Genomic DNA, 27,011 nt, shown 5'->3' with positions numbered 1-27,011 from the left:
CTTGTACAACTACCTCTGGTGTTATAATGGTTAATATATTTTGAAGTATCTAGACAGGTACATGGGTATTTTAGTGGTATGGTGTATCTTGTACACCAGACCAACTGCAAGAAGATGTACTCTGTCACCTACCAAGAGCCTCCCCACTTTAAGGAAACGGTTGAGTAGAAGCCCAATCATTTTGTTTTGGGCTGTCTGGAGTTTGTTTTTCAGGGCTTTTAAGGCGTCACGGTACCAAACATGAACTCTGTAGTCAAAGTGGGGTTCAATGAGTGCTTGTGTTAGAGTCTTAAGTGTATTTCCACCCACCAGCCGGGTGATCCTACTATGTAAGAACTAGGGTTGTATGGTATACCAGCATTCGTATAGTATCGCAATACTAATTCATCATATTCGGTACTATACCGCCTGTAAAAAGTACTACTTCTATGATTACATCAATATTTTTTGGCATCACAACATCTTTTTTCGTTTAAAAAAAATATAGATTATGTTTATAAAGTCAGTAAATATGTCCCTGGACACATGAGGACTTTAAATATGACCAATGTATGATCCTGTAACTACTTGGTATCAGATTGATGCCCAAATTTGTGGTATCATCCAAAACTAATGTGAAGTATCAAACAACAGAAGAATAAGTGGTTATTACATTTTAACAGAAGTGTAGATATAACATGTTAAAACAGAACATAAGAAGATATTAACCGTAAATGAACAAGTAGATTAATAAACCATTTTCTACCACTTGTCCTTAATAATTTAGACAAAATAATAGAATATAAATGACACAATATGTTACTGCATATGTCAGCAGACTAAATTAGGAGCCTTTGTTTGTTTACTTCCTACTAAAAGACAAGTTCACTATTTTATTTTAGGACAAACTTGCAATAAGAAACATATGTTGAATGTACCCTAAGATTTTTTGTTAAAATAAAGCCAATAATGCACTTTTTGTGGTCCCTTTTATTTAGAAAAGTATCAAAATACATTTAGGTACAGGTCCCGGTACCAAAATATTGGTATCGGGACAACACTAGTAAGAACATCATTTGTCGGTTGATTCTTTGTAGTCATTTTTTCACTGGAGAGATTAGTCTCTACGATGCAGCCAAGATAGGTCATCTAATATTTGTTTGTTATAATATTGTCAGCCACTTTGACTGTGAAGTTATCTACTTTTCTGAGGTTAGGAATTGAGCCAAAAACCTGTGTACTTGCAAGTACCAGGCGAGTCTTAATGTGCCAGTTTGTCATTGAAAGCCTTGCTAGTCTAGGTCTTAAGGATTGTAGCTTCACTTGTTTTGTGGCCGTCAGCCTCAGTTCTATGTTCTTTAAGGGTATAGAAAATGATGGAATGATCACTTAAGCCGCATACAGTAGTTCCACTTGTGGTGATCTTAGACTGGTCAGAAGTCACAAGGAAGTCTATGAAGGTTTAAAAGGACTCACTCACCCTGGTAGTTTGCTTAATGAGCTAAGTGAGACAATGTTGGTGGCACAGCTTAGTGAAGGTTTTAAAAATGGGTGCATCCTTTCAGGACATATCTGTGTTCCAGTCCCCAAGAAGATGTAGACCTGTATCAACGTGTTTACACAAAACTCACACACTCTCGTTAGCAACACATCACTGAACTTTAGAGCCATCGTGAGTGGAGTTGCTAACTTCAGCATTTTTCTTCTTTGTTGATGTTTTGCAGTAGTTAACATCCATGATGTAACAATGCTGCTAATCTACCAGAGTCCACATTTTGTTAACCATTTTATTCATTCTGACTTTTTATTGGATAATAACATCAATAAAATGCAATGGAAAAAATGTGTGAAAAAAATGCAAATGATAATAATAAGATGTCCTCTTCAAAGATGAGAAAATAAAATAAAATAGTAGCTACATATATAATATTCAATACATGCACACAACTTAAAAAGTAACTACAGGACAACAAATAAGACTAGAAGATGAGAAGCACTACATACAACATCAAATATACATTCATATTAAACATGCTGTGTTTTTAAACTACATTTAGCACAATCACTGTTGAAGTGTTTTTACATCCCTGCAGCTTCCATGACTGTTACACACTTGTGTCTACCGACCTGCTGCTTATACATGAACCTTTTATCACACACAGTGCAACTCAACGGTTTCTCTCCAGTGTGTGTTCTCATGTGTATGGTCAGGTTTGCCTTGCTGGATAAACTCTTCTTACAAACAGAGCAAGTAAAAGGTTTCTCACCTGTGTGTGTTCTCATGTGTACTATAAGTTTCTTCTTAGTGTTGAATCTTTTAGCACAAGCTGAGCAAGCAAAAGGTTTCTCTCCAGTGTGTGTTCTCATGTGTATGGTCATGCTTTGATTTCTGGAGAAACTCTTCTTACAAACAGAGCAAGTAAAAGGTTTCTTACCAGTGTGTGTTATCATGTGTGTGGTCATTTCCCTCTTAGAGTTAAATCTTTTAGCACAAGCTGAGCAAGCAAAAGGTTTCTCTCCAGTGTGTGTTCTCATGTGTGTGGTCATGACTTGCTTTATGGAGAAACTCTTCTTGCAAACAGAGCAACTAAACGGCTTCTCACCTGTATGTGTTCTCATGTGTCTGGTCACGTGAAGCTTTGTGTAGAAACTCTTCTTACAAACAGAGCAAGTAAAAGGTTTCTCTCCAGTGTGTGTTCTCATGTGTGTGGTCATGTTAAGCTTTGTAAAGAAACTCTTCTTACAAACAGAGCAACTAAACGGTTTCTCTCCAGTATGTATTCTCATGTGTGTGGTCACGTAATGTTTTGTGGAGAAACTCTTGTTACAAACAGAGCAAGTAAAAGGTTTCTCTCCAGTATGTGTTCTCATGTGTACTGTAAAATTATTCTTGTGTCTAAATGATTTCCCACATACAGAGCAGTCAAAGTGTTTGTTGTTTGTGTGATGTCTCGTATCACCTTTAGAGCCATTTTTACTCTCCAAAGGTTTTTGGACGTGGGCACTGTGATCAGAAGCTGAGCGAGCAAAAGGTGTCTTCTCTCCAGTGTGTGTTCTCATGTGTGTGGTCATGTCACACTTTCTGGAGTAACTCTTCTTACAAACAGAGCAAGTAAAAGGTTTCTCTCCAGTATGCATTCTCATGTGTACTGTACAATGACTCTTCTGCCTAAATGATTTCCCACATACAGAGCAGTCAAAGTGTTTGTTGTTAGTGTGATGTCTCCTATTACCTTTAGAGTCATTTTTACTCTCCAAAGATTTTTGGATGTGGTCACTGTGATCAGAAGCTGAGCAAGCAACATGTTTCTCTCCAGTGTGTGTTCTCATGTGTGTGGTCATGTGTTGCTTTCTGCAGAAACTCTTCTTACAAACAGAGCAAGTAAAAGGTTTCTCACCAGTATGTATTCTCATGTGTGTGGTCATGTAATCTTTTGTGGAGAAACTCTTCTTACAAACAGAGCAAGTAAAAGGTTTCTCTCCAGTATGTGTTCTCATGTGTACTGTAAAATGATTCTTGTGTCTAAATGATTTCCCACATTCAGAGCAGTCAAAGTGTTTGTTGTTAGTGTGATGTCTCTTTTCACCTTTAGAGTCATTTTTACTCTCCAAAGGTTTTTGGATGTGGTCACTGTGATCAGAAGCTGAACAAGCAACATGTTTCTCTCCAGTGTGTGTTCTCATGTGTCTGATCATGTGTTTCTTTCTGGAAAAACGCTTCTTACAAACAGAGCAAGTAAAAGGTTTCTCTCCAGTATGTATTCTCATGTGTGTGGTCATGTAGTGTTTGTTGTTAGTGTGATGTCTCGTATCACCTTTAGAGTCACTTTTACTCTCCAGAGGTTTTTGGATGTGGTCACTGTGATCAGAAGAGTGTGACATCATGTGGTCCATGTCTGAGGGTGGAGCAAAGATGCTGTCTGGTTCTGACTGGATATCTTCACAATGCTCTCCATCAGCTTCTGTGATGTGTTGACTTACAAGCTCCGCCCCTCTGTTCTCCTCTCTTTGACTGTGATGAAGCTGTGAGGACTGAGCTTCATCTTCTTCGTTAGCCTCCACCAGCTTTTGAAGCTGCTCCCACAGTTCCTCCTCTTCCTCTTTAATGTGTGGGGGCTCCAGCTCCTTCTGTCCCACACTGGAGCTCCACTCCTGCTGCTTGGAGGGAATCTCTTCTTGACTCTCTGCTGACACCCGCTGGACGTCTGCAGAACAAATGAGGTGTTACTGTATTTTACTTTGCCGCTCTTATGCCAACCATCCACATGATGTGAGGTTGGCCTAATCAAATATATGCATCAAAACTATCATATCTAAATCATTTATAGCTCTTATTACACATCTTACTGGAAGTCTTTTATGGTTGTGGACTTTTATTAACCAACAACAGGACAAACATGAAATATGGTGATGATTGAATAATAGTTAATTAGTTAAAGGCCTACTGAAAGCCACTACTACTGACCACGCAGTCTGATAGTTTATATATCAATGATGAAATCTTAACATTGCAACACATGCCAATACGGCCGGGTTAACTTATAAAGTGCAATTTTAAATTTCCCGCAAAATATCCTGCTGAAAACGTCTCGGTATGATGACGTCACAAATTGTAGAGGACATTTTGGGACAGCATGGTGGCCAGCTATTAAGTCGTCTGTTTTCATGGCAAAATTCCACAGTATTGTGGACATCTGTGTTGGTGAATCTTTTGCAATTTGTTCAATGAACAATGGAGACAGCAAAGAAGAAAGCTGTAGGTGGGAAGCGGTGTATTAGCGGCCGGCTGCAGCAACACAAACACGTAGCGGCTACGTCGTAGCCGGTGTTTCATTGTTTACATTCCCGAACGATGACAGTCAAGCTTTACCATTGGCTTGTGGAGAACTGGGACAACAGAGACTCTTACCAGGAGGACTTTGAGTTGGATACACATTGGCCTGTGGAGAACTGGCACAACAGAGACTCTTACCAGGAGGACTTTGAGTTGGATACGCGCTAAGGATGTCCCGATCCAGGTTTTTGCACTTCCGATCCGATACCGATATTGTTTTTGCACTTCCGATCCGATACCGATACTGACCGATACTGGCCTATCTGAGCATGTATTAAAGTTTAAAGTTATTTAGCCTACTTAGTTGTCAGAATCATGTTGAAAAGGGTTTTAGTACTCTTGATAACAACTAGCCAGCTGAATTAGGGGAGTTTGAATAATACACAATGGTTGGTAACAAGAAACTGAACTGTTTATTCAAGGATAAACACAAAATAGACAAAATTATACATGACAAACAAAAATGGCATCATTGAACTAGGGCTGGGCGATATGGCCTTTGTTTAATATTGCCATATTTTAAGGCCATGTCACCATACACCATATATATGTGGATATGTTTAGTCCATGTCACCATACACCATATATATGTGGATATGTTTAGTCCATGTCACCATACACCATATATATGTGGATATGTTTAGTCCATGTCACCATACACCATATATATGTGGATATGTTTAGTCCATGTCACCATACACCATATATATGTGGATATGTTTAGTCCATGTCACCATACACCATATATATGTGGATATGTTTAGTCCATGTCACCATACACCATATATATGTGGATATGTTTAGTCCATGTCACCATACACCATATATATGTGGATATGTTTAGTCCATGTCACCATACACCATATATATGTGGATATGTTTAGTCCATGTCACGATACACCATATATATGTGGATATTTTGCCTTAGCCTTGAATGAACACTTGATGCATATAATGACAGCAGTATGATGATTCTATGTGTCTACATGAAAACATTCTTCTTCATACTGCATTAATATATGCTACTTTTAAACTTTCATGCAGAGAAGGAAATCACAACTAAAAAATCACTATTTTTTTCATACGGTGTTGATCTGGAAATGTTTTCGGCATTTTGATGGTGTGGACGCGTGGCACCGAACGGAGATAAGTGAGAATCCACAGACCTGTGGATGTGTTGAAGGTGCGCTGGAAAATGCGGAACGGAAATTAGGGAGCAGCAGAAAAGTGGAATGTATTATTTAAATCGGTGCGTTGGAAAACACGGACCGGAGTTTTTTTTTTAAACTGGATCTGGATCGGCATTTTCCCATGCCTTGCCGATACGCAAATATCGGATCGGGACATCCCTAATACGTGCTACTGTGAGTACGCATGCAGCTGCGGCTTCCAAACATTTGATCGCTTGCCCGTACGTGTGTGCCGCTATGTGCATGTCACGTACGTAACTTTGGGGAAATATATGTGCTGTATGAACTTTGGGGAGGTGAACGGTACTTTGGGCTGTGGGATTGAGTGTGTTGTGCAGGTGTTTGATTTGTATTGGTGGGTTATATGGACGGGAGGTGGGAGGTGTTTGTTATGCGGGATTCATTTGTGGACCAGCAGCACGCACAATCATGTGTGCATACGGACTGTATCCCTTGCAGACTGTATTGATATATATTGATATATAATGTAGGAACTAGAATATTAATAACAGAAAGAAATGGGGGAGGGAGGTTTTTTAGGTTGGTGCACTAATTGTAAGTGTATCTTGTGTTTTTTATGTTGATTTAATAAACATAAAAAAGCGATACCGATAATAAAAAAAGCGATACCGATATTTTCTGATATTACATTTTAAAGCATTTATCGACATCTCTAATATATATATATATATATATATATACATATATATATATATATATATATTCATGTACTTACACTGTAAAAACTAATACTGGATGACATTAAATTATATATATATATTCATGTACTTACACTGTAAAAACTAATACTGTATGACATTCAATTATATATATATATATATATATATATATATATATACAGTGTTTCCCACACATTCATTTATTTGTGACGGCCCGCCACGAAAGAATTACGTCCGCCACAAATTGATTTTTCGGCTTTCGACTCGCTCGACCGCTCATAAAAGCAATGAGACTCTGTCTGTGAATGGAGCTTGTAGTTACAACTCCGGTGCAGTAGGTGGCGGTAGCCTACTATGCATTGTAACTCCGCCAAAATCTTCTGGTGGGCCAGAAGAAGAAGAAGAAGAAGAAGAAGAAGAAGAGGGACGGACGGACGGGATGAAAATACGAGGATAATATAGGTTATAGGTAGATAGGTTATAGCTGCATCACTCGCGGCTCGTCATATATTTAACGTTAATCCGCCATTTCACCGAGCGTTTCACTGACAGTGTGGTGGCCGGGGCAGACGCACGTAGTAACAGTCACGTGTTAATGGTGATGGGTCCGGCAACACCGATGCTTCGGCGCATGCGTCGAGCTCATAAAGCAAAACCCTGTGTCGGTGCACGTACCGCTTTTAGAAAGTCACGTGACCCATCATGAGCTGTTTTGGTCACGTGACCGATACGCCAACTGTGTCTCACTGACGCCTCCTCTGTGCCCTGTGAGCGGCTCTTTTCTACAGCCCGAGAAATAACTAAGAAGAGAAAGCGTCTAAAATTGAATACGTTGGAAAAACTGGGTTTTTTTGTAATAAAAATGTGTATATATATATAAAAAAAAAAAAATTCCAGGTCCACAAGCATCCTCATTCACAACACGTTCTCTTAGATTTCCATGTTATGATACATGTTCACATTATTTATTGACTGTATCTAAAAAAGATTAAAAAAATATATTTGTATTTAAATGAAGTTATGAAATAATCCTAAATGAAATACAATGACTTGGTTTATATTATTGTATATACTAGGGCATCAAATCAGTGTCAGTTGAGTCGGTCCATAGGTTGCATGTAGGGATTTTTAATGTCCAGCAGATGTCAGTATTTAGTGACACAGTATCGACACAGTATCAATACAGTTTTGCAATGTGTCGAAACGCTTCATGAAGCCTCATCAACCCATCACTACCTGTTACCATACCAACGAGCTAACATCCATCCATCCATCCATTTTCTACCGCTTATTCCCTTTGGGGTCGCGGGGGGCGCTGGAGCCTATCTCAGCTACAATCGGGCGGAAGGCGGGGTACACCCTGGACAAGTCGCCACCTCATCGCAGGGCCAACACAGATAGACAGACAACATTCACACTCACATCCACACACTAGGGCCAATTTAGTGTTGCCAATCAACTTATTCCCAGGTGCATGTCTTTGGAAGTGGGAGGAAGCCGGAGTACCCGGAGGGAACCCACGCAGTCACGGGGAGGACATGCAAACTCCACACAGAAAGATCCCGAGCCCGGGATTGAACCCAAGACTACTCAGGACCTTCGTATTGTGAGGCAGATGCACTAACCCCTCTGCCACCGTGAAGCCCTAAGCTAACATGTCCAGGTTATAACCCTGTTGTCAATAAACACACGTGGAGACGGTGCTTCAGATACTACATTAATACTGAAGCTAAATTGTCCACTGTCCACTGCAACATGTGAATGCAATGAAAAGAATAACATCTGAGCCAACCAGCTGTTAAAATGTTGTCCAGGTTAATGTTTTGGCCATTAAAGGCCCTTCATTTCAAGATTTCAACTGTGATCGGGCTTTAAACAGGTGGCTGACCTGTTCAGATGAGTGTAGCTGCTACTGGTCAAATAATGTGAAATAGCATTTCATTTTACATGTATGCAATGCCATTTAAATGTAATTATAGATAATAATAATAATAATAAATACTTTGTAGTGTTGTAAATAGTCAACGGGAAGGATTTTAGTAAGATATAAGCCATGAGCACTACGCAGCCAGAAAAAATCCTAGGCAAGACAAGTAAAAATATTGGGGCAAGTAGATTTGAGAAGTCGGGCAAGTAGAAAAAAACCTTAACGTTGAACCCTGCATGTGTTGAGCTGCTGGTTAGACGGCACTGTACATAGAGCGCTTCTACTCGTTAGTAATACATTCTAATGTTGGATGTTCACTCCTTCACACAGATGATGTATGCACTAATTAAAGGGGCAGAGCTTTAAGAGACATTTTAGCTTTTATATTTTATAAGATATATTTTTTGTAAGAACCATAATTAATAAATATATTTCAGTGAATAACTAATTGTTCAAATCTGTATATAAATATGTACATAAAGTGATGTAATTATATTCCAACTCTGCGTTCTTCTTGGTCATCGCCGCTGCCGCCGCTGCCCCCTGACCACACCACCACAAATAGATGCCTGTCCTGTGGGAAACACTGTGTATATATATATATATATATATATATATATATATATATATATATATATATATATATATATATATATATATATATATATATATATATATATATAATATATTCATGTACTTACACTGTAAAAACTAATACTGGGTGACATTAAATTACATATATATATATTATATATATTCATGTACTTACACTGTAAAAACTAATACTGGATGACATTAAAAGCAATGTTTTGTCCTTACTTACTTTTTGTCAAATTGTAACTATCAAAACAAAATATCAGTCATTTTGAGCTTAACTTTGTATTTAATTTACTCTTTCTGAGCTGCCTTGACTTGAAGAAATGTCATTTTAGAAGTTTAGAAACAAGTTTCAAACTTTGCAAATGCACAGATTAGTACAAGAAGGAACAGCTAAGCATGCTAAAGCTACACATTGAGGAGACAGGAAGTGATGATAAGCGCTAATTTAGCTCAAGTTGTAAAGTAGCAAAACAAGATGGGACTAAGTTCTAACCCAAGGCCAGCGGGCCAAATGTGGCCAGCCAAGTCATTTAGTGTGGCCTGCGATGGCTTAAGATGTGTTTAGTCTTTTACACAACTCTTATTTTGAAAGTTATTCTTCCGGTTTTGCTTATATAGGTAACTTATTTTCCCTTCTCCGTCTTTTAACTGCTGGACACTGCACAAGCCTTTAATCCTAGACATCATTAATGAATAGAGCGCTACTGCCTATTGGCACCGACAAGCTGTGGGGCCGCCATCTTGAACAGGTCAACATCTCCACTTGCTGACAGGCGCAATGAAGTGTTGGTGCATTTCATCCATCATATCATTTTCTAAATACTAAACTGATTTTCACACCTTTTTTTTCAATGCAAACATCATACATGTAGCTATGATACCGGACAAACTCATTGTGGTAGTTTAATATTCACAGTGGGATTAATAATAAAACAAACTGTAGAGAAGTATTTTGTAAAGACTTTTAACAGAGGTTTTAGGCAAGCTAGCCAACCATGAATCCTGAAGCATTTAATATAATGTCAATAAAGATGTTTATTGTATTCCAACCTAATCCTTGGTTATGGCAGACTATATGTAATATGGAAAATTGAACATTGTTCTTTGAGTGTAACAAGAAAAGCCCAATGTGTTTGATACATTTTATTTTGAATTTTAACATTCTAAAATCTTTTTTTGGAGTGCAATAGGAAACATATGTTTATTGTATTGTACATGTTTCTGTTAAAATACAGCGAATATTAACATTTTCGGTACCAAAAGGTATCGATATACATTTTGGTACCGGTACTGTTACCAAATTATTGGTATCGGGACTACCCTAGTTCCTATTGTGATGTTACTCTCCAAAAATAGCCAAAAGTATTGGGAGCGGAATATTGAAAATGGCTGACTGAAATTGGAAGACTTCAAGCAGAAGGAGCAGGTGAGGAGCCAGGGCCGAGAGCTGAAAGGATCCAAGTTCAGCATCAACGATCAGTTCCTAAAGGAAATCCTCCACAGGCGCCGCCATCTGTTCCCACTTTGTAAGAAGTTTATCATGGAAGGATGCTGTGCTGTCATCGCGGTGGATAAACTTTTTATCAACGGTCAACTTTACCGTGATCTGGAAGCCACGCCGTGGCTGTATTATTAACGTCTGAACGGTGATGGGTCTACTGCGCGCTGGGTTGCAGGTCGTTCTTCCCCAGACCGGGGCGGCAGCGTACCGCTCGCCTCTCGGCTGCATTCCTCGGCGCTCTCTGTGGCTGTATGGGGCTGTGGCACGGTGCGTTGGGGTGTTGGGTTGGCCGAGGTGGATGTCTGGTGGCTCGATTGGTCTGGCTGTGAATGAGTTGGGGTCAGTGGGTTGGCGGCCTCGGTGGTAGATGAGCGTGTGCGTTGTTGTGGTTTACAGGGTCGGTCACTTTTTTGTTTCGGTTTCGGCAACCGCGGGTGTTTGTACTGCGAACGGGCGGTAGTGGTGATGGTTGCTGTGGTGCTACCAGCGGTTGGCATTGCTGTGTTGGGTTGGAGTGGTTGGGGGACTGTGATTGGTGTCTGTACGCTTGTGGGGGCTGGCTGACGTTGGCTTGCCGGCTGTTTTGGGTATTGACATGCGGACGGGATGCATTGGCTTCTTCCCCCGTTGAGGGGCTCTGTCCCCTGGCCGGGGCTCGTATGGGCACATTGCTGTGTGGATGGCCGGGATGCGGTGATTGCAATGGGCATGGGGGCTGTGGAGTTTTTCGGCGTTCGGTTGCTGGTATGGACTCTGCAGAGTTGGGTTGGGGCGGGCGGGGGCTGGCTTTGTTTAGCAGGGGGTAGACTCGCGTGGCGTCATGTTAAAGTGGTCTGCTGCGCCTGTGGGTCGTGGGCTGTGGGGGGTATGTCTGAGCCCTCTACTCCTCCTACTTATAGCACACACACTCACACATAAATACGATTTTGGGGTATTGTCCTGCGGGGAGGCATGGCGGGGGAATGAGGATGCCTCCTATGGGGCTCCAGTCCTCCTGTCTTGTCCCCTGCTCGTCCATCCCTCAATCTTAGCTGCATATTAGACACTTAGAATTTGGGGGGCTCGGCTTGTTTGGGACCCACCATGACCTTGATGTCCCCCAATTTTAATGGCATTATTAGTTCCCACAAGCATACATATCTCACTCATGCTACAGTACACACATCAATAGAGACTAGAGTTCGGCTGGAATGGCTGACCTCCTAATTTTAACTACACAGTAGACACTCTGGGGGCCTTGTACACATGCATGGGGGGGTTGGGGTTCGGGAGTATATATATATATATATATATATATATATATATATATATATATATATATATATATATATGTATATATATATATATATAGTATATATATATATATATATATATATATATATATATATATATATATATAATGTTTTATGCATTCTAAATAGTAAATAAATGTGAATTAAAGTCTGCTTACAATATTCTGCTTATAAAGAACTTAAAAACAACCAAACCCCTCCATTAAGGTTTTATGTACATGCAGTAGGTATATATGTCATTTAGTAACAGCTGCATTTTAAAAGATGTAATATGTACCTATTTTTGCTCATCCATCCATCCATCCATTTTCTACCGCTTGTCCCTTTATGGGTTGCGGGGGGTGCTGGATTGTTCATTAGCGCATTCATTTCAAAAACGCAACACGAGGTTCGCTTTTTTTTAACAACATCTCTGAATATTACATACTGCAGACTTCATGAGAGCCAACAAACATAATAGAACAGCACTTACTGTACAAGGTCTGCTGTCACTATGATTCAGACTGATAAGATCTAGTTATATTCCCGTTTAGATGAAGAATGATTCATAATTGTCGCACGGAAAAGGGGGGAGAAGCTAAACGTCTTTTTGTGTTGTTCGCTGGGTCTAAATAGCTGTCAAATGTTACCAACTTGTCAGAGTACGTCCTCATCCTTCTACTATCCAGGTGAGAGGCACAATTCATGATCTGGAATAATCTTTCACCAGCACCGAGGTGAGGAAGGGGCTCACCAGCCGCTGATGTCAACATAGACACACAAGCTATAAATAGTTTGTCTGCATTAGCACTTATAATAACAATATCACTAATACTTGCTTGCTATTCAAGCCACAAAATGCAAATGGAGTATTGTTGGCACTTTTTGGATGGTTATAGAGGACCTCCCATTGGCTCCTTTGCAAGTGGACTTTTATTTACATTTATGAGTTAGAATGTGATTTTAAAACAATATATATCCGCCATCATGTATTTTATAATGATTGTGAACGATAGAAAAATTCCCCCAAAAAGCGCAGTTCCCCTCTAGATTCCAATGATTAGATTTAAGACTTGAAGTGTATGAGCATGAAGTGATGAAGCCTACTTGGATTAGTCTTCTAAGACAAAGTGAACAGTCCAGTTGTGATGGATTGAATGCCTTGAGAATAAAATGATATGTGCTTACTTGGACTGTGATGAAGCTGTGAGGACTCAGGTGCTTTGTCTTCATGCTCTTCAGTCTTCACAGAGACAACAGTCAGTGGAAACTTGCTGACATCATCCTCCTCCTCCTGCCCTACAACACACTCTCCCTCCTCTTCCTCTTTCCTGTGTGTATCCTCATCTTCCTCTTTCATGTGAGGGGGCTGCTGGATGTCTGTTGGGTAAATAAGTAAATAAGATAAAGAGAGAATAGAAATACAAACCCCGTTTCCATATGAGTTGGGAAATTGTGTTAGATGTAAATATAAACGGAATACAATGATTTCCAAATCATTTTCAACCCATATTCAGTTGAATATGCTACAAAAACAACATATTTGATGTTTGAACTGATAAACTTTTTTTTTGTGCAAATAATCATTAACTTTAGAATTTGATGCCAGCAACACGTGACAAAGAAGTTGGGAAAAGTGGCAATAAATACTGATAAAGTTGAGGAATGCTCATTAAACACTTATTTGGAACATCCCACAGGTGAACAGGCAAATTGAGAACAGGTGGGTGCCATGATTGGGTATAAAAGTAGATTCAATGAAATGCTCAGTCATTCACAAACAACGATGGGGCGAGGGTCACCACTTTGTCAACAAATGCGTGAGCAAATTGTTGAACAGTTTAAGAAAAACCTTTCTCAACCAGTTATTGCAAGGAATTTAGGGATTTCACCATTTACCGTCCGTAATATCATCAAAGGGTTCAGAGAATCTGGAGAAATCACTGCACGTAAGCAGGTAAGCCCGTGATCTTCGATCCCTCAGGCTGTACTGCATCAACAAGTGACATCAGTGTGTAAAGGATATCACCACATGGGCTCAGGAACACTTCAGAAACCCACTGTCAGTAACTACAGTTGGTCGCTACATCTGTAAGTGCAAGTTAAAACTCTCCTATGCAAGGCGAAAACCGTTTATCAACAACACCCAGAAACACCGTCGGCTTCGCTGGGCCTGAGCTCATCTAAGATGGACTGATACAAAGTGGAAAAGTGTTCTGTGGTATGACGAGTCCACATTTCAAATTGGTTTTGGAAACTGTGGACGTCGTGTCCTCCGGACCAAAGAGGAAAAGAACCATCCGAATTGTTATAGGCGCAAAGTTGAAAAGCCAGCATCTGTGATGGTAAGGGGGTGTATTAGTGCCCAAGACATGGGTAACTTACACATCTGTGAAGACGCCATTAATGCTGAAAGGTACATACAGGTTTTGGAGCAACATATATTGCCATCCAAGCAACGTTACCATGGACGCCCCTGCTTATTTCAGCAAGACAATGCCAAGCAACGTGTTACATCAACGTGGCTTCATAGTAAAAGCGTGCGGGTACTAGACTGGCCTGCCTGTAGTCCAGACTTGTCTCCCATTAAAAATGTGTGGCGCATTATGAAGCCTAAAATAGCACAACGGAGACCCCCGGACTGTTGAACAACTTAAGCTGTACATCAAGCAAGAATGAGAAAGAATTCCACCTGAGAAGCTTAAAAAATGTGTCTCCTCAGTTCCCAAACATTTACTGAGTGTTGTTAAAAGGAAAGGCCATGTAACACAGTGGTGAACATGCCCTTTCCCAACTAGGTTGTTGTATATGGAAAAAAAAACACACAATATTTGGTTTAACAAAAGCTCACGTTTATTATATAAGAAACAAATAAAAGCTAATAAATAAATAAATAAATATTGACTGTTACCCCCCTAAAAAAATAAAATAAAATAAATAAATATTGACTGTTGTTACCCAAAGTATATTAAGTGGGATTTTTCAGAAAAACAAATACGTATATACAGTAACACAAAAACAACCTGTCTCTGTGATCACTATAGGTGTATAAATAATAATATAGTGTTAAATAAAATCAGTCCCTTGGGCACAAAACTGAAAATAATACAGCTCTCCAAAAAGTGCACTTCTGCTGCTATTTGACATAACTGTTTGTTATGATGCTTTGACATTTTTGCACTTTATTTCTTTATTGAAAGAAAATTCTATGAAGAGAAAAGTTGTTTGCAAATGTGGTTACAATGCTAAAAAATGAAAAGTTAAAGCTAAAAAAAGAAATACACTTTATTGAGTTAACATTATTTCTTTATAGGGGGAAAGATGTGATGTTATGAGCTAGGGAAAATAACAACTACACTACCCAGCATGCAACGGGAGTGACGAGCATGCGCGGTAGCCCCGAAAAGTGTTGTTGCATGTCACCACCCGGCAGCTAAGAATGAGGTTATGAGCACGCTGTGAAAGTAAACGTCAAGAACTCAGCCAACACGCCTCGTCTGCATTATTTATAATTAGACAGACAACACATATACAGTGTGATTTTGTTTTGTTTACAAGGAAAGAAAAACAAAAGTTAAAAAAGGGAGATAGGTTGTATATATATATGTATGTGCTGCGGTTGCTTTAAGAACGTTGCGACAGCTGCCATAAAGGAGGTGCGTTGCTAGCCTGGTTGCTATGTTTCCGCTTGGTCGTAAAAGTGTTGGTCATGTGTTTGTACCCTGCTCAAATCTCTCAGTAAAGTTATTCATTGGATTATACCTTTTTGTTTTGAACTTTATTACACCTTGGAGCGCTTTTTCCGCTCCATTGTTTTCCTGCTTTCGCTATCTGCGCCTAATGACTGAGCTACGTGACGTCATTTATTGTGATGTTCCACGGAGCATTTCTGGTCGGGACGGGATTCGAATAAAGAACCAACTTTTTTTCTTTACTATCGTAGTCTCGATAACAGATACCGGTTCTCAAAAAGGGATTCGAGTCCGAGGACTCGGTTCTTTTCTTATCGAACAACCGGGAAAACCGGTTTTGAGTATCACTGACAGAGAAGTAGAGCTAATTTTAAGCATCGTTTTGGAGCTTAAAGTTAACAAAACTCAACAAAGTGTTGACTGGGAAACCACAAAAATGAAGAAAAGATGAGCGAGTGGTTAAGGTAAGTTTAAGTTTACGCGAAGAGGCCGGGTGGCTTTTTTCACGCAGCTCTGTCCATGTTGATATACGTATGTTTGTGATTGCACATTTGCGTACATTTTGGGAGTGAACAGAGTTGTTAGAACGCTGGTTTTTAATATATTATTAAAGTTTGACTGACCTATCTGACTGTTTTTTTGACATTCCTTTAGCGCAGTTAGATGCGGCTTACAACACCGGGCGGCTTATAGGTGGACAAAGTTTTGAAATATGCCGTTCATTGAAGGCGCGGCTTTTAACCCAGGGCGCCTTATGGTGCGGAAAATACGGTAGGTACATATGTACGTATGTGTCGCTGCCCCGGTGTGCATTGCTGATCGCAGCACCGGGTCTGCTGAGGTGCCGTGGCATGCCGGCTGTGGGCGCAGGGCTGGGCCCTTATGGCTTTTTGCCGGATGGGATGCCTGGTGGGTGGTGGGCGGAGGGGCCTGGACGTGCGGGAAGGGCTGCGGGGTTTGGTGGCGCTGGGCACTGTTGGTGACTAGGCCTCTTGTTTATTTTTATTTATTTTATTTAAAGGGTTTATTTTTTCATTTTTTTTTTGTGTATGTATGTGTATATGTGTGCATATGTATATGTGTGTGGTTGTATTAATGTGTATGTATGTGTGTGTGTGTGTGTATATATGTATATGCATGCATGTGTATACTGTATGTGTATGTATATGTATACATATATGTATGTGTGTATGTATGTGGATGTGTATATGTATGTGTAGGTGTGTGTAGGTGTGTGTATGGGTGTGGATGTCCGGTGGCTCGATTGGCCTGCCTGTGGATGAGTTGGGGTAGGTGGGTTGGCGGCCTCGGTGGTAGCTGGGGGTGTGCGTTGTTGTGGTTTACGGGGTCGATCGCTTTTTTGTTTCGGTTTCGGCAACCGCGGGTGTTTGTACTGCGGACGGGCGGTGGTGGTGATGGTTGCTGTGGTGCTACCAGCGGTTGGCATCGCTCTGTTGGGTTGGATTGGTTGGGGGACTGTGGCTGGTATCTGTGCGCTTGTGGTGTTGTGGGGGCTGGCTGGCGTTGGCTTGCCGGCTGGTTTGGGGGCTGACGTGCGGACAGGATGCATTGGCTTCTGCACCCTGGCCGACTTGTATGGGCACGTCGCTGTGTGGATGGCCGGGATGCGGTGTTTGTATTGGGCATGGGGGCTGTGCAGTTTTTCTGCGTTTGATTGCTGGTATGGGCTCTGCAGGGTTGGGTTGGGGCGGGTGGGGGTTGACTTTGTTTGGCGGGGGGTGGACTCGCGTGGCTTCACGTTAAAGTGGTCTGGTGTGGGTCACGGGCCGTGGGGGGGGGGGGGGGGGGGGGGGGGGGGACTACGGCCTCCTGGCCGTAGTTCCTGGTTGTCGGCCACATGGACTGGGGGGGATGTCCGGGCCTTCTACTCCTCCTACTTATAGCACACACAGTCACACATATATAAGACTTTGGGGGATGTCCTGCGGGGAGGCATGGCGGGGGGATGAGAATGCCTCCTATGGGGCTCCAGTCCTCCTGTCTTGTCCCCTGCTCATCCATCCCTCAATCTTAGCTGCATATTAGACACTTAGGATTTGGGGAGCTCGGCTTGGTTGGGACCCACCATGACCTTGATGTCCCCCAATTTTAATCACATTATTAGTTCCCACAAGCATACATATCTCACTCACGCTACAGTACAAACATCAATAGGGACTGGAGGTCGGCTGTAACGGCTGACCTCCTAATTTTAACTACATAGTAGACACTCTGGGGGCCTTATACACATGCATGGGGGGGTTGGGGTTCGGCGCACCCCTCATTGCCTCGTCGGTTGGCGCGGACTGCAGTCTGGTGGCCTGCCAGGCTTTTATTCATTTATTATTACTATTATTATTATTTTTAATTTATTTATTATTTATTTTTATTATTTACTTATTTTATTTCATTTTTTTTGTATTATATTTTTTTTGTATTTTTTTTTTTTAAATCTTATTATTTATTTGTGTGTGGCGTCGCGCGGGTCTCACTTTCTGTTGGGTGGGGTTCGTGCCCGTGTGGCCCGACCTTGCGCTGTGGGGTCTCTGTTGGTGACTTGATGTGGTGGCGGCGCGGCCCCCCATGTCTGGTCTGGATGCTGTGTCTCGGTTGTTTGGGTGGTGGTGTGTTTGTGCGGGTTTGGGTTGGGGTGGTGGAGTATTTTGGTGGGGGGGGGGTGTTGGTGTCTCTTGTTTGCATGTTGGCGTTTGGGCTGACTGACGCTGGCTGGTCTCCATGATCCTGTTGGCGTGTGGCTGCCGGTCGCAGTTTTTTTGATCGCTTCGATTTGATTGGGTAGTGTTGGCTGTCTGGGGGTATTGCTGCCGTTTGTTTGTGGTGTGGGCGCCCGTGGCTGATGGGTCTGGTGCAGGGGGGTGGCTGATGTTGTGATTGGTGGAAACGCGCACGCGTTGTGGTTGTCGGGGCTGACGAACTGTGTAAATGTATGTGTACGTGTGTGTATGTGTGTGTATATATATATATATATATATATATATATATATATATATATATATATGTGTATGTGTATGTATATATGTGTATTTTTGTGTATGTGAACATGTATATGTGTATGTGTATGTATATGGATATGTATGTATATTTATGGGGGTACGCTTTGGGCCTGCCCTGTCAGGCGGGGGTCGGCGCCTCAGGCTACTGCATCCGGACTGCGTGTCTGGAGCTCCTGGGTCACACCGTCCATCCCTTCCAGGTGCTTGTCTTGGTTGGGGCCTGCTGGGTCTAGTCCCTGCGTCTATTGTGGTAGCTTGGTGCTGCAAGGTATTCCGAAGTGCTTTGAGTCGGCCAGTTGCTGGGGTAGTGACCTTGTGTGTCAGCATTTCTGTGATTTTCTTTTAATTCTTTTTTTAAATTAATTAATTAATTAATTAATTTATTTTTTAATATATTGTATTAATATTATTTTTTTATTTTCCCTTCCCTCAGGGGGGGGGACTCGGCGGGGCGGTTGCTGGTTGTTCCATCTCCATCGCTGGGGTCCCTGCGGGTGGGGTGGGTGGTTCCCGTGGCGGCCGATTTGGGTGGGGTGGCCGGGGGTTGGCCTCGCCGCGCTCTCCGGGGGTGAGGGGTGGGCTCTTGGGGGCCCGGTTGCCGGTAAGGCGGGGGAGGTCTTCCCGTCCGGTTGCGGGGAGTCTCTGGGCCCCCCGGGCGGGGCGTCCCGCCTTTCTGCCCGTGTGGGGTCTGGCTGTCCCCTGCTTTTCTCGTGCCTTGTCCTCTGCCGGGTGCGTCTGTCTGCGGCCTGCTGCTGACCCTTGTGGGCGGCGCGGTGGGCCGGGCTCTGGGGTTTCTGTCGCTGGCCGGCTTGGCGGATGTCCCTGGTTCCCTGGGCACCACACCTACTGTTTGTGGGTTGGGCTCTCGGGGACGCTGGGGCCGTACTCTGGCTCCCACGCACACTGGGAGTCGAATATATTGTACATACAAATTCACATATACTCACATACATACATAGGTACCTACGCTCCCACATACATACACAAATACAGTACATTTTTACATACTCAAAGTTCTTGCATCCACACGCACATTCATTATACAAACATACACATACACATACTGTACATATACACTCACTGTACAAACATACATATACACATACTGTACATATACACTCACTGTACAAACATACATATACACATACTGTACATATACACTCACTGTACAAACATACATATACACATACTGTACATATACACTCACTGTACAAACATACATATACACATACTGTACATATACACTCACTGTACAAACACATACACATACTGTACATATACAAGTACATATGCATATGTACACTCATGCACATAATCACGTTTCATCAAACATATATTAACGTTGTTGCCCTAGGGTAAACTGGGTAACACATGGCACACTGACAAAGCTTAACCTATTGTTACTATAACAATCTACAAGGTTAATATAGGTTGCTTCTCTTTCTCCCGCTCCATTTTTCTGCATTCTTTCGTATCTCAAGTTATCATTACGTATATGTATTGTTGCATTTGAACAACTGTATTGTTGATAATAAAGGTAAATTATTGGTATTGTTCATTATCAATAGCACTATTTCTATTGGTATTTGTATTGCTCCATTTGTAGTGTAAAAATGTTCATTGTCATTTCTGTATTATTTTTTATTTTCGCTAACTGCTTATTTGCTATCACGTTGTTGTGTTTGCTGTTGTTGTTTTTGTCTCTCTGTCTAATCCCCCTCTTGTCCCCACAATTTCCCCCTCTGTCTTCTTTGTTTTCTCTTTCTAGCCCCTCCTGCTCCGGCCCAGCTGCACCAAATGATAATGTGAATACATTTAATAAAGTCAAATACAAATAAGGCAACAAGAGAAGTATCCTACACTTCTCTTTTGTAAAGTAAATCTGAACAGCCGATATGGGCATCTACATCTACTATATGATTTGCCTGAGAAGCTGGTAAATATAATAATAATAATAATAATAATGTATTCATGATTGTTGAATGTCATTTTGTAAAAATCCTAATAATTTTTTTTTTTTTTTTCACTAGGCAAAACTCAACAGCCACAAGCAGGACAGACTAAAAGGAAAACTTCCAATGGAGACAAAGTTGCTGAATGCAGTAGAAGATGACGTCCAGATAAAGAAGAGACTTCTGGACATGATGGAGACATCAGAGAAGACATCGTCTGACAATTTAGACAAACTAACCTCAAATTACTAAGTCAAAATATTGACTTACTAAGTCATAATAATAACATACTTAGTATCTCAGGTAACTAGGACTGTTTTGTGTTTTGTTTGTACTTTACGGAAAAAATATGGAGATATATATCATATATCGCCATTCTGCCAATGGAGCGGAAAACACAACCAAAAATTGTAGGCTTCTTTATTTCTCTAATATTTTTATTTATTATAAGATATTGTTGTTTGGTTATTTTTTAATAAACAATGTGTTCAATGTAATCAGAGTCTGTAGTCTATTGCCCCCCCCAGGCTGTGGTGGCAGCGATGAGGTGGAGACGTGATGGTGGCGACAGGCCGAGTTACACTGTTCCTTACACCCACCCACCCCCTTCCCCGTCCGGCCGCCTATCCCGGGCGACGCCCCCTCCCACCACCTTAACTAACACATTTTCTGGGGGAAACACTGAGCAGTGAATGTGTACCGTGATGAAAGTGTAGCCTTTCCTATGCAAACTTCTCATAACTCCTTCAAACAATCAATCACACATTGTTACAAACTGAGAGGAACATCAACCTCAAACTGTCTCGTTTTCATGAAGAATGTAAATGAAAGCATTGCATCATCCCCACAAGACAAACCATCTTCCTATTAAGTTCAACTTAAAGTACCAATGATTGTCACACACACACTAGGTGTGGCGAAATTATTCTCTGCATTTGACCCATCACCCTTGATCATCCACTGGGAGGTGAGGGGAGCAGTGAGCAGCAGCGGTGGCCACGCCCGGGAATCATTTTTGGTGATTTAACCCCCAATTCCAACCCTTAATGCTGAGTGCCAAGCAGGGAGGTAATGGCTCACATTTTTATAGTCTTTGGTATGACTCGTCTGGGGTTTGAACTCACAACCTACCCATCTCAGGGCGGACACTCTAACCCAGGGGTCACCAATGCGGTGCCCGTGGGCACCAGGTCGCCCGTAAGGACCAGATGAGTCGCCCGCTGGCCTGTTCTAAAAATCTTATCTTATTTTTTTTTAAATCAACATAGAAAAAACACAAGATACACTTTCCATCAGTGCATCAACCCAAACAACCTCCCCCCCCCCCATTCACACTCATCCACACCTACTCACACAAAAGGGGTTATTTCTTTCTGCTACCAATATTCTGGTTCCCACAACATAGACAACACATCTGCAAGGGACACAGTCCCTGAAGCACACATGATTGTATGTGCTGCTGGTCCACTAACATTTTCATTCATTACTATTTTTATGTAATTATTTTTATATTGTTTTACTTTCTTTTTTATCCAAGATTTCTTTTTAAATGTATTTATCTTATTTTATTTTCTAAAAAAGGACCATATCTTCACCAAACCAGGTTGTCAATGAAATTAGATTTGTTTAAAGGTTTTTTAAAAGCAGGTTCAGTCCAGATAATATCCAAGTGGGACTCAGCAACACACACCTTCATTCATGTACACAGAAGAAAATTAGGGAACACAACAGATTGCATATCATTTATAAACAAAATTACATTTTCAAAATAAGCATTTCTGTACAATCCAGATTATGTCCAGGTCACTCAAATTAGGGAACACAACAACAGATAGCATATCATCTATAAACATAATTATACTTTCAAAATAAGCCTTTGAGGACTTCCCATCTTTTGTTTATGTTTTTTGGCATCATTATCATTTTCAACCATGTAACTTTATAAAGTTAAAAAATACTGAATAAATGTTTTAAAGAAAGTAATACTAAGTGAATATCTGTTGTTGGCCTTAAAAATAAACCTTTTACCAAGTACTATAATTAAATTGACTAAATCATGATTGTCAATGAACTCTCCTAAAATAACAGAAACCACATCAAGTTTCATAAACAAACCAATCCTTCAACACATTTTTTCAACTTCCACCCAAAACGAAGACACAATATGACAATACCAAAACAAATGCAGGGTGGATTCAGACTCCTGACAACAAAATCGGCAGTCATCTGATTCTGTCATATTCCATAATTTTAACATTTTCCCCATCTGTAAGAAGTTATAAATAATTTTAATTTGAAAATAACGATTTTGCACATCGATAGTAGTTTTGTAGATTAATTTGACTATGGCATCCCACGGCAACGGGCAGTCAAAAAAATCCTCCCATTTTCCATATGTGTTGTATGGGCCAGCCTTCAAAGATTTCTTTATTAAATAGAAATTATATATTTTTCTATTTATTTTAGTTCCTTTTTGCCAACTGGAATTTCTTATTAGAGGTTTACAAACTAATAATTTAGTAGTTCCATAATTAATTATTTGTTTCCATATTTTCCCAATGACTCCAGTTAGTTGATGAAATGAAAAGCTTGAGCAAGCATCACCATACAAAGTTGTAAATTCATCATACTTCATCATCTTACCATTCTCATTGATAATATCATTGACAAAAATCATTCCTCTTTCAAACATATTTTTCCAAAAGAAAGGCTTTCCATCTATTACAATATTAGAGTTCATCCATATTATCTGCTGCAAAATATCGTCTCTTTTTTCTGGCACATACAATTGAAAACACCACCATGAGTGGATTGTTTCCTTTATGAACACGCCATGTTTCCCAGCAGACTCTCTACATAAGAAAAATGGGAGGGGATCATTTGTAAAAAAGGATACCATTTCTTTTGATACAGTACATGTTTTTTGTCCAACAGTACACTTGTGTACCACTCAGTGTTTAAATACATATTTGGAACAATTGATGCTTTTAAAGACAGACACACAGCTTCAAGGTTGAGAAGTTTCATATTCATACTCATTGTACAAAACCTTTCTTTTAATATTTTCTGGTTTGCTGTCCCAGACAAAATCGAAGACCCTCTGCTCATAAATCTTTAAAAAGTTTTGTGATGGAGCTGGTAATGACAAAAACAAATAAATAAATTGAGGAATAATTAACAAGTTGACAATAGATATTTTACCATACAAGGTTAAGGATTTCCCTTTCCATAATTGCATAATTTTGTCCAGCTTTCTTAGTTGATTATCATAATTTACTGAGCCTAGATCTTCCAGATTTTCTGGGACAACAACACCAAGTATGTTAACTGGACCGTATGTCCACAAAACAGGCACTTTGCATTCCATTCGAAAGGACGTTCCCTTTAGATTTCCGATCCTTAACATTTTACTGTTATCATAATTAAGCGTAAGGCCAGATGGCTGTGCAAATATGTCCAAAAGATTAAGAAGGTTCCGCAAACAATGAGGACAAATCTTATCTTTGTGAATCAGCCTTTTCTGACATGAACTTCATCAAGAACAAACACAGAACACGCCTGACTGATGCACATCTGCAAGACTCACTCAGAGTTGCAGTGTCAAGTTACACACCAGAGTACAACACACTAGATAACAGCAAACACACTAGTTAACAGCAAACACACTAGTTGACAGCATGCAATGCCAGGCTTCCCACTAACTGGCAAAGAAACAGATAACAGATTTGGTGTCCAGTTCAAAGTGTGACATGATTTATTTAAACATTTGAGAGTTGACTTTTGTATTTTACATGAGTTATTATTTGTACAAACATGGTGCAAAGTAATTTTATAATTTGTTAAACAATGTTAGTGGCTCGCTACTTAAAATGGGATATTGTGATTTCAAAAGACTGTCTTAGAAGTGATCATTTAAAAATGTCCATTTTGAAAAATGTGCACTTAGAGAAAATATAAAAATAAAGTGTTGCATATTGATATTTATCTGCTTCTATATATATTTAAGATGATTAGTGTTTCCACAAAGATAAATATCATTAATTATTAATAATAACATAGAGTTCAAGGTAAATTGAGCAAATTGGCTATTTCTGGCAATTTATTGAAGTGTGTATCAAACTGGTAGCCCTTCGCATTAATCAGTACCCAAGAAGTAGCTCTTGCTTTCAAAAAGGTTGGTGACCCCTGCTCTAACCACGAGGCCACTGATTGACCATCTATTGAAGAAAGGTGTTAATAATCACATATAAAGTTAGTAAAGATGTGAGAGTAAGATGTCAACAAACCTGTTCTTTGTAACACAACTTGATGTTTCTTGTAAACAGCGTCCATTAGTAGCTTGTTCTGCTCCTTTGTTCTAGAAAGTTCCGCCTCGTATTCTGCTATCGTTCCTTCTAACACTACAAATATTTCTTCAACGGCAGCAGTTAGTCGCTGATCCACCAACGCTCTCAACATGTGTAATGTAGACATTTTCACACAATCACAACACTTTACTCTCACACTTGATCTCTACTTAGCGATGTGTTGATAACTTCTCTTAGCAGCTAACAAACTAAGCTAACTAGCGAGCTAAGCTAACTAACAAGCAAAGATAGCAGGAGATCTAGCAAAGTGCTTCTAGCACACCGAGACGCTTCTATCCTTGAATAAAGACTCAAAGATGTATTTTATACGACGTAAATATGTCAAACTAAAGAACAAATAATAAGACTGACTTATTAGCGTCCTTCTGGCTTCTTTCTGCGTCAATGTGCTTTCACGACAGTTGGCACGCTTGACGTTACAAGACGGTTCTGCTCTCGTCTATGACTGCTCTGCTCTCGCGAGATGTGTCATGCGCAGAAGACTCAAAGCTTTGTAGTAAATCAGGAGCGTGATCACTTTTTGATTTTCTACATTTATTTTGCATTATTGACTTTGTTAAAACTGTTGTTTGTAATAAAGTGATTAATTGTATTATTTTGTTGTAATTGTTTCACTAACTAAAATGATGTATATATTGGTGTATTATTCACCAATAAAACAATACATTTTGGTCCTGTGTTTTATTCTGGTGATAATGAAAAATGAGGTAAAAGGCAAAGTGAAAGTGAAACTAAGCTACTGCCTCTAGCCTACACGTCAATTTATCGTGTGGTAGCCAAAAGTCACCAGTAGATGGCAGTACAGTATTGTAAAGTCCTACATATAGTACCATTGAAATGTTGCTGGTCATATTAATAAAACACTAAATCCTTTATTTTTGACAAAATACCTCTAGTAGTGATACAAATGTGCTCTGGCAAAATATTCGTATTTCCTTTGTTTGGCTTGAAAGAAGCTATGAAAATAAACATGACAAAAAATGAGTACATCGCCGCCATTTAGTTTTAAAAAAAGTTCTCAGGAAGAAAAAAAGGTTGTAGATGATGTGAAAGGACCAAATCCTCTGTTTAATAATAATACGAATAATAATAATCAATGTTATTTATAAGGTGCCTTTCTAGAGACGATACAAACATTACAACATTGAACAATATAAAACAGAACATGTCAGTTTAGATAAGAAACTAGAAATAGGTGAAATGAAAGTGAATAAGCATTCTGGAAGAAGTGTGTTCTTGATTTGAAAAGGCTAAATGAGTCCATATTGTGGAAGTCTTATATATATATATATATATTCAAAATTGCGAACTTTAATATTTTTGACTCAATAAATAAAGTGTTTGTATGTTCTCTATATCCAACATGATGTATTATTATAACTGATCTTTTTTGTAACACGGTTAGCAAATGTAGCGCACATTTGTAGTTATTTCCCATATTTCTACCAATAAGTCAGATATGGTAACACGAGTGAGCAGTAGAGAATATGAAGTGAGTTTTGGCCCAGGACGTATTTTGCTTTATTCATTATTGAAATGTTTTTTTGCCACCTTATGTTGTATGTTTTATAAATGAGATTTCCAGTTCATTTGATCATCTATTAATACTCCCAAAAATCTTGTTTCTTTTACCCTTTCTATGTCTACTCCGTCTATTAGTATTTGTGTATGATGCTCTTTTCTACTGTTACCAAATAGCATTATTTTACTTTGACTGAGATTCAAGGATAGTCTGTTTTTGTCAAACCATCTTTTTAATTTGTTCATTTCTTCTGTTATTATTTGTATTATCTTCTGTGTGTTTGAATGTCTTCATTGGTTAGTCAGCTTCTAAGACGATATAGTTTGGCCACCAGTGTTGAAATAACTAATGTTACCTTGTGTGTGCTTTCTTTTACTTAAAAGCATGTCAACTCAAAGAGTTTTTTGACATTGTTATGTTAAAGTGCTTTTTCTCATTTAATTCACTTTATTTACTCAGCATGTTAATACAATGTTGAACTA

General features: G+C 39.9%; 1 protein-coding gene across 1 annotated transcript; it reads right to left on the bottom strand.

Moving 5' to 3' along the window:
• Positions 1–1,749: 1,749 nt before the first annotated feature.
• On the bottom strand, positions 1,750–25,400 carry LOC133581317 (uncharacterized). Its single transcript, XM_061935329.2, has 3 exons — positions 24,927–25,400; positions 13,171–13,362; positions 1,750–4,184 (listed from the first exon to the last, which is right to left on the bottom strand). The coding sequence occupies exons 1-3, from the start codon at positions 25,111–25,113 to the stop codon at positions 2,059–2,061; spliced, it is 2,505 nt and encodes an 834-aa protein (XP_061791313.1). The 5' UTR covers positions 25,114–25,400; the 3' UTR covers positions 1,750–2,058.
• Positions 25,401–27,011: the final 1,611 nt, after the last annotated feature.

This window comes from Nerophis lumbriciformis, linkage group LG37, assembly GCF_033978685.3.
Source record: "Nerophis lumbriciformis linkage group LG37, RoL_Nlum_v2.1, whole genome shotgun sequence".
Taxonomy (NCBI): domain Eukaryota; kingdom Metazoa; phylum Chordata; class Actinopteri; order Syngnathiformes; family Syngnathidae; genus Nerophis; species Nerophis lumbriciformis.
Note: the sequence above shows the minus strand (reverse complement) of the source record. Positions and strands in the feature narration are given on the sequence as shown.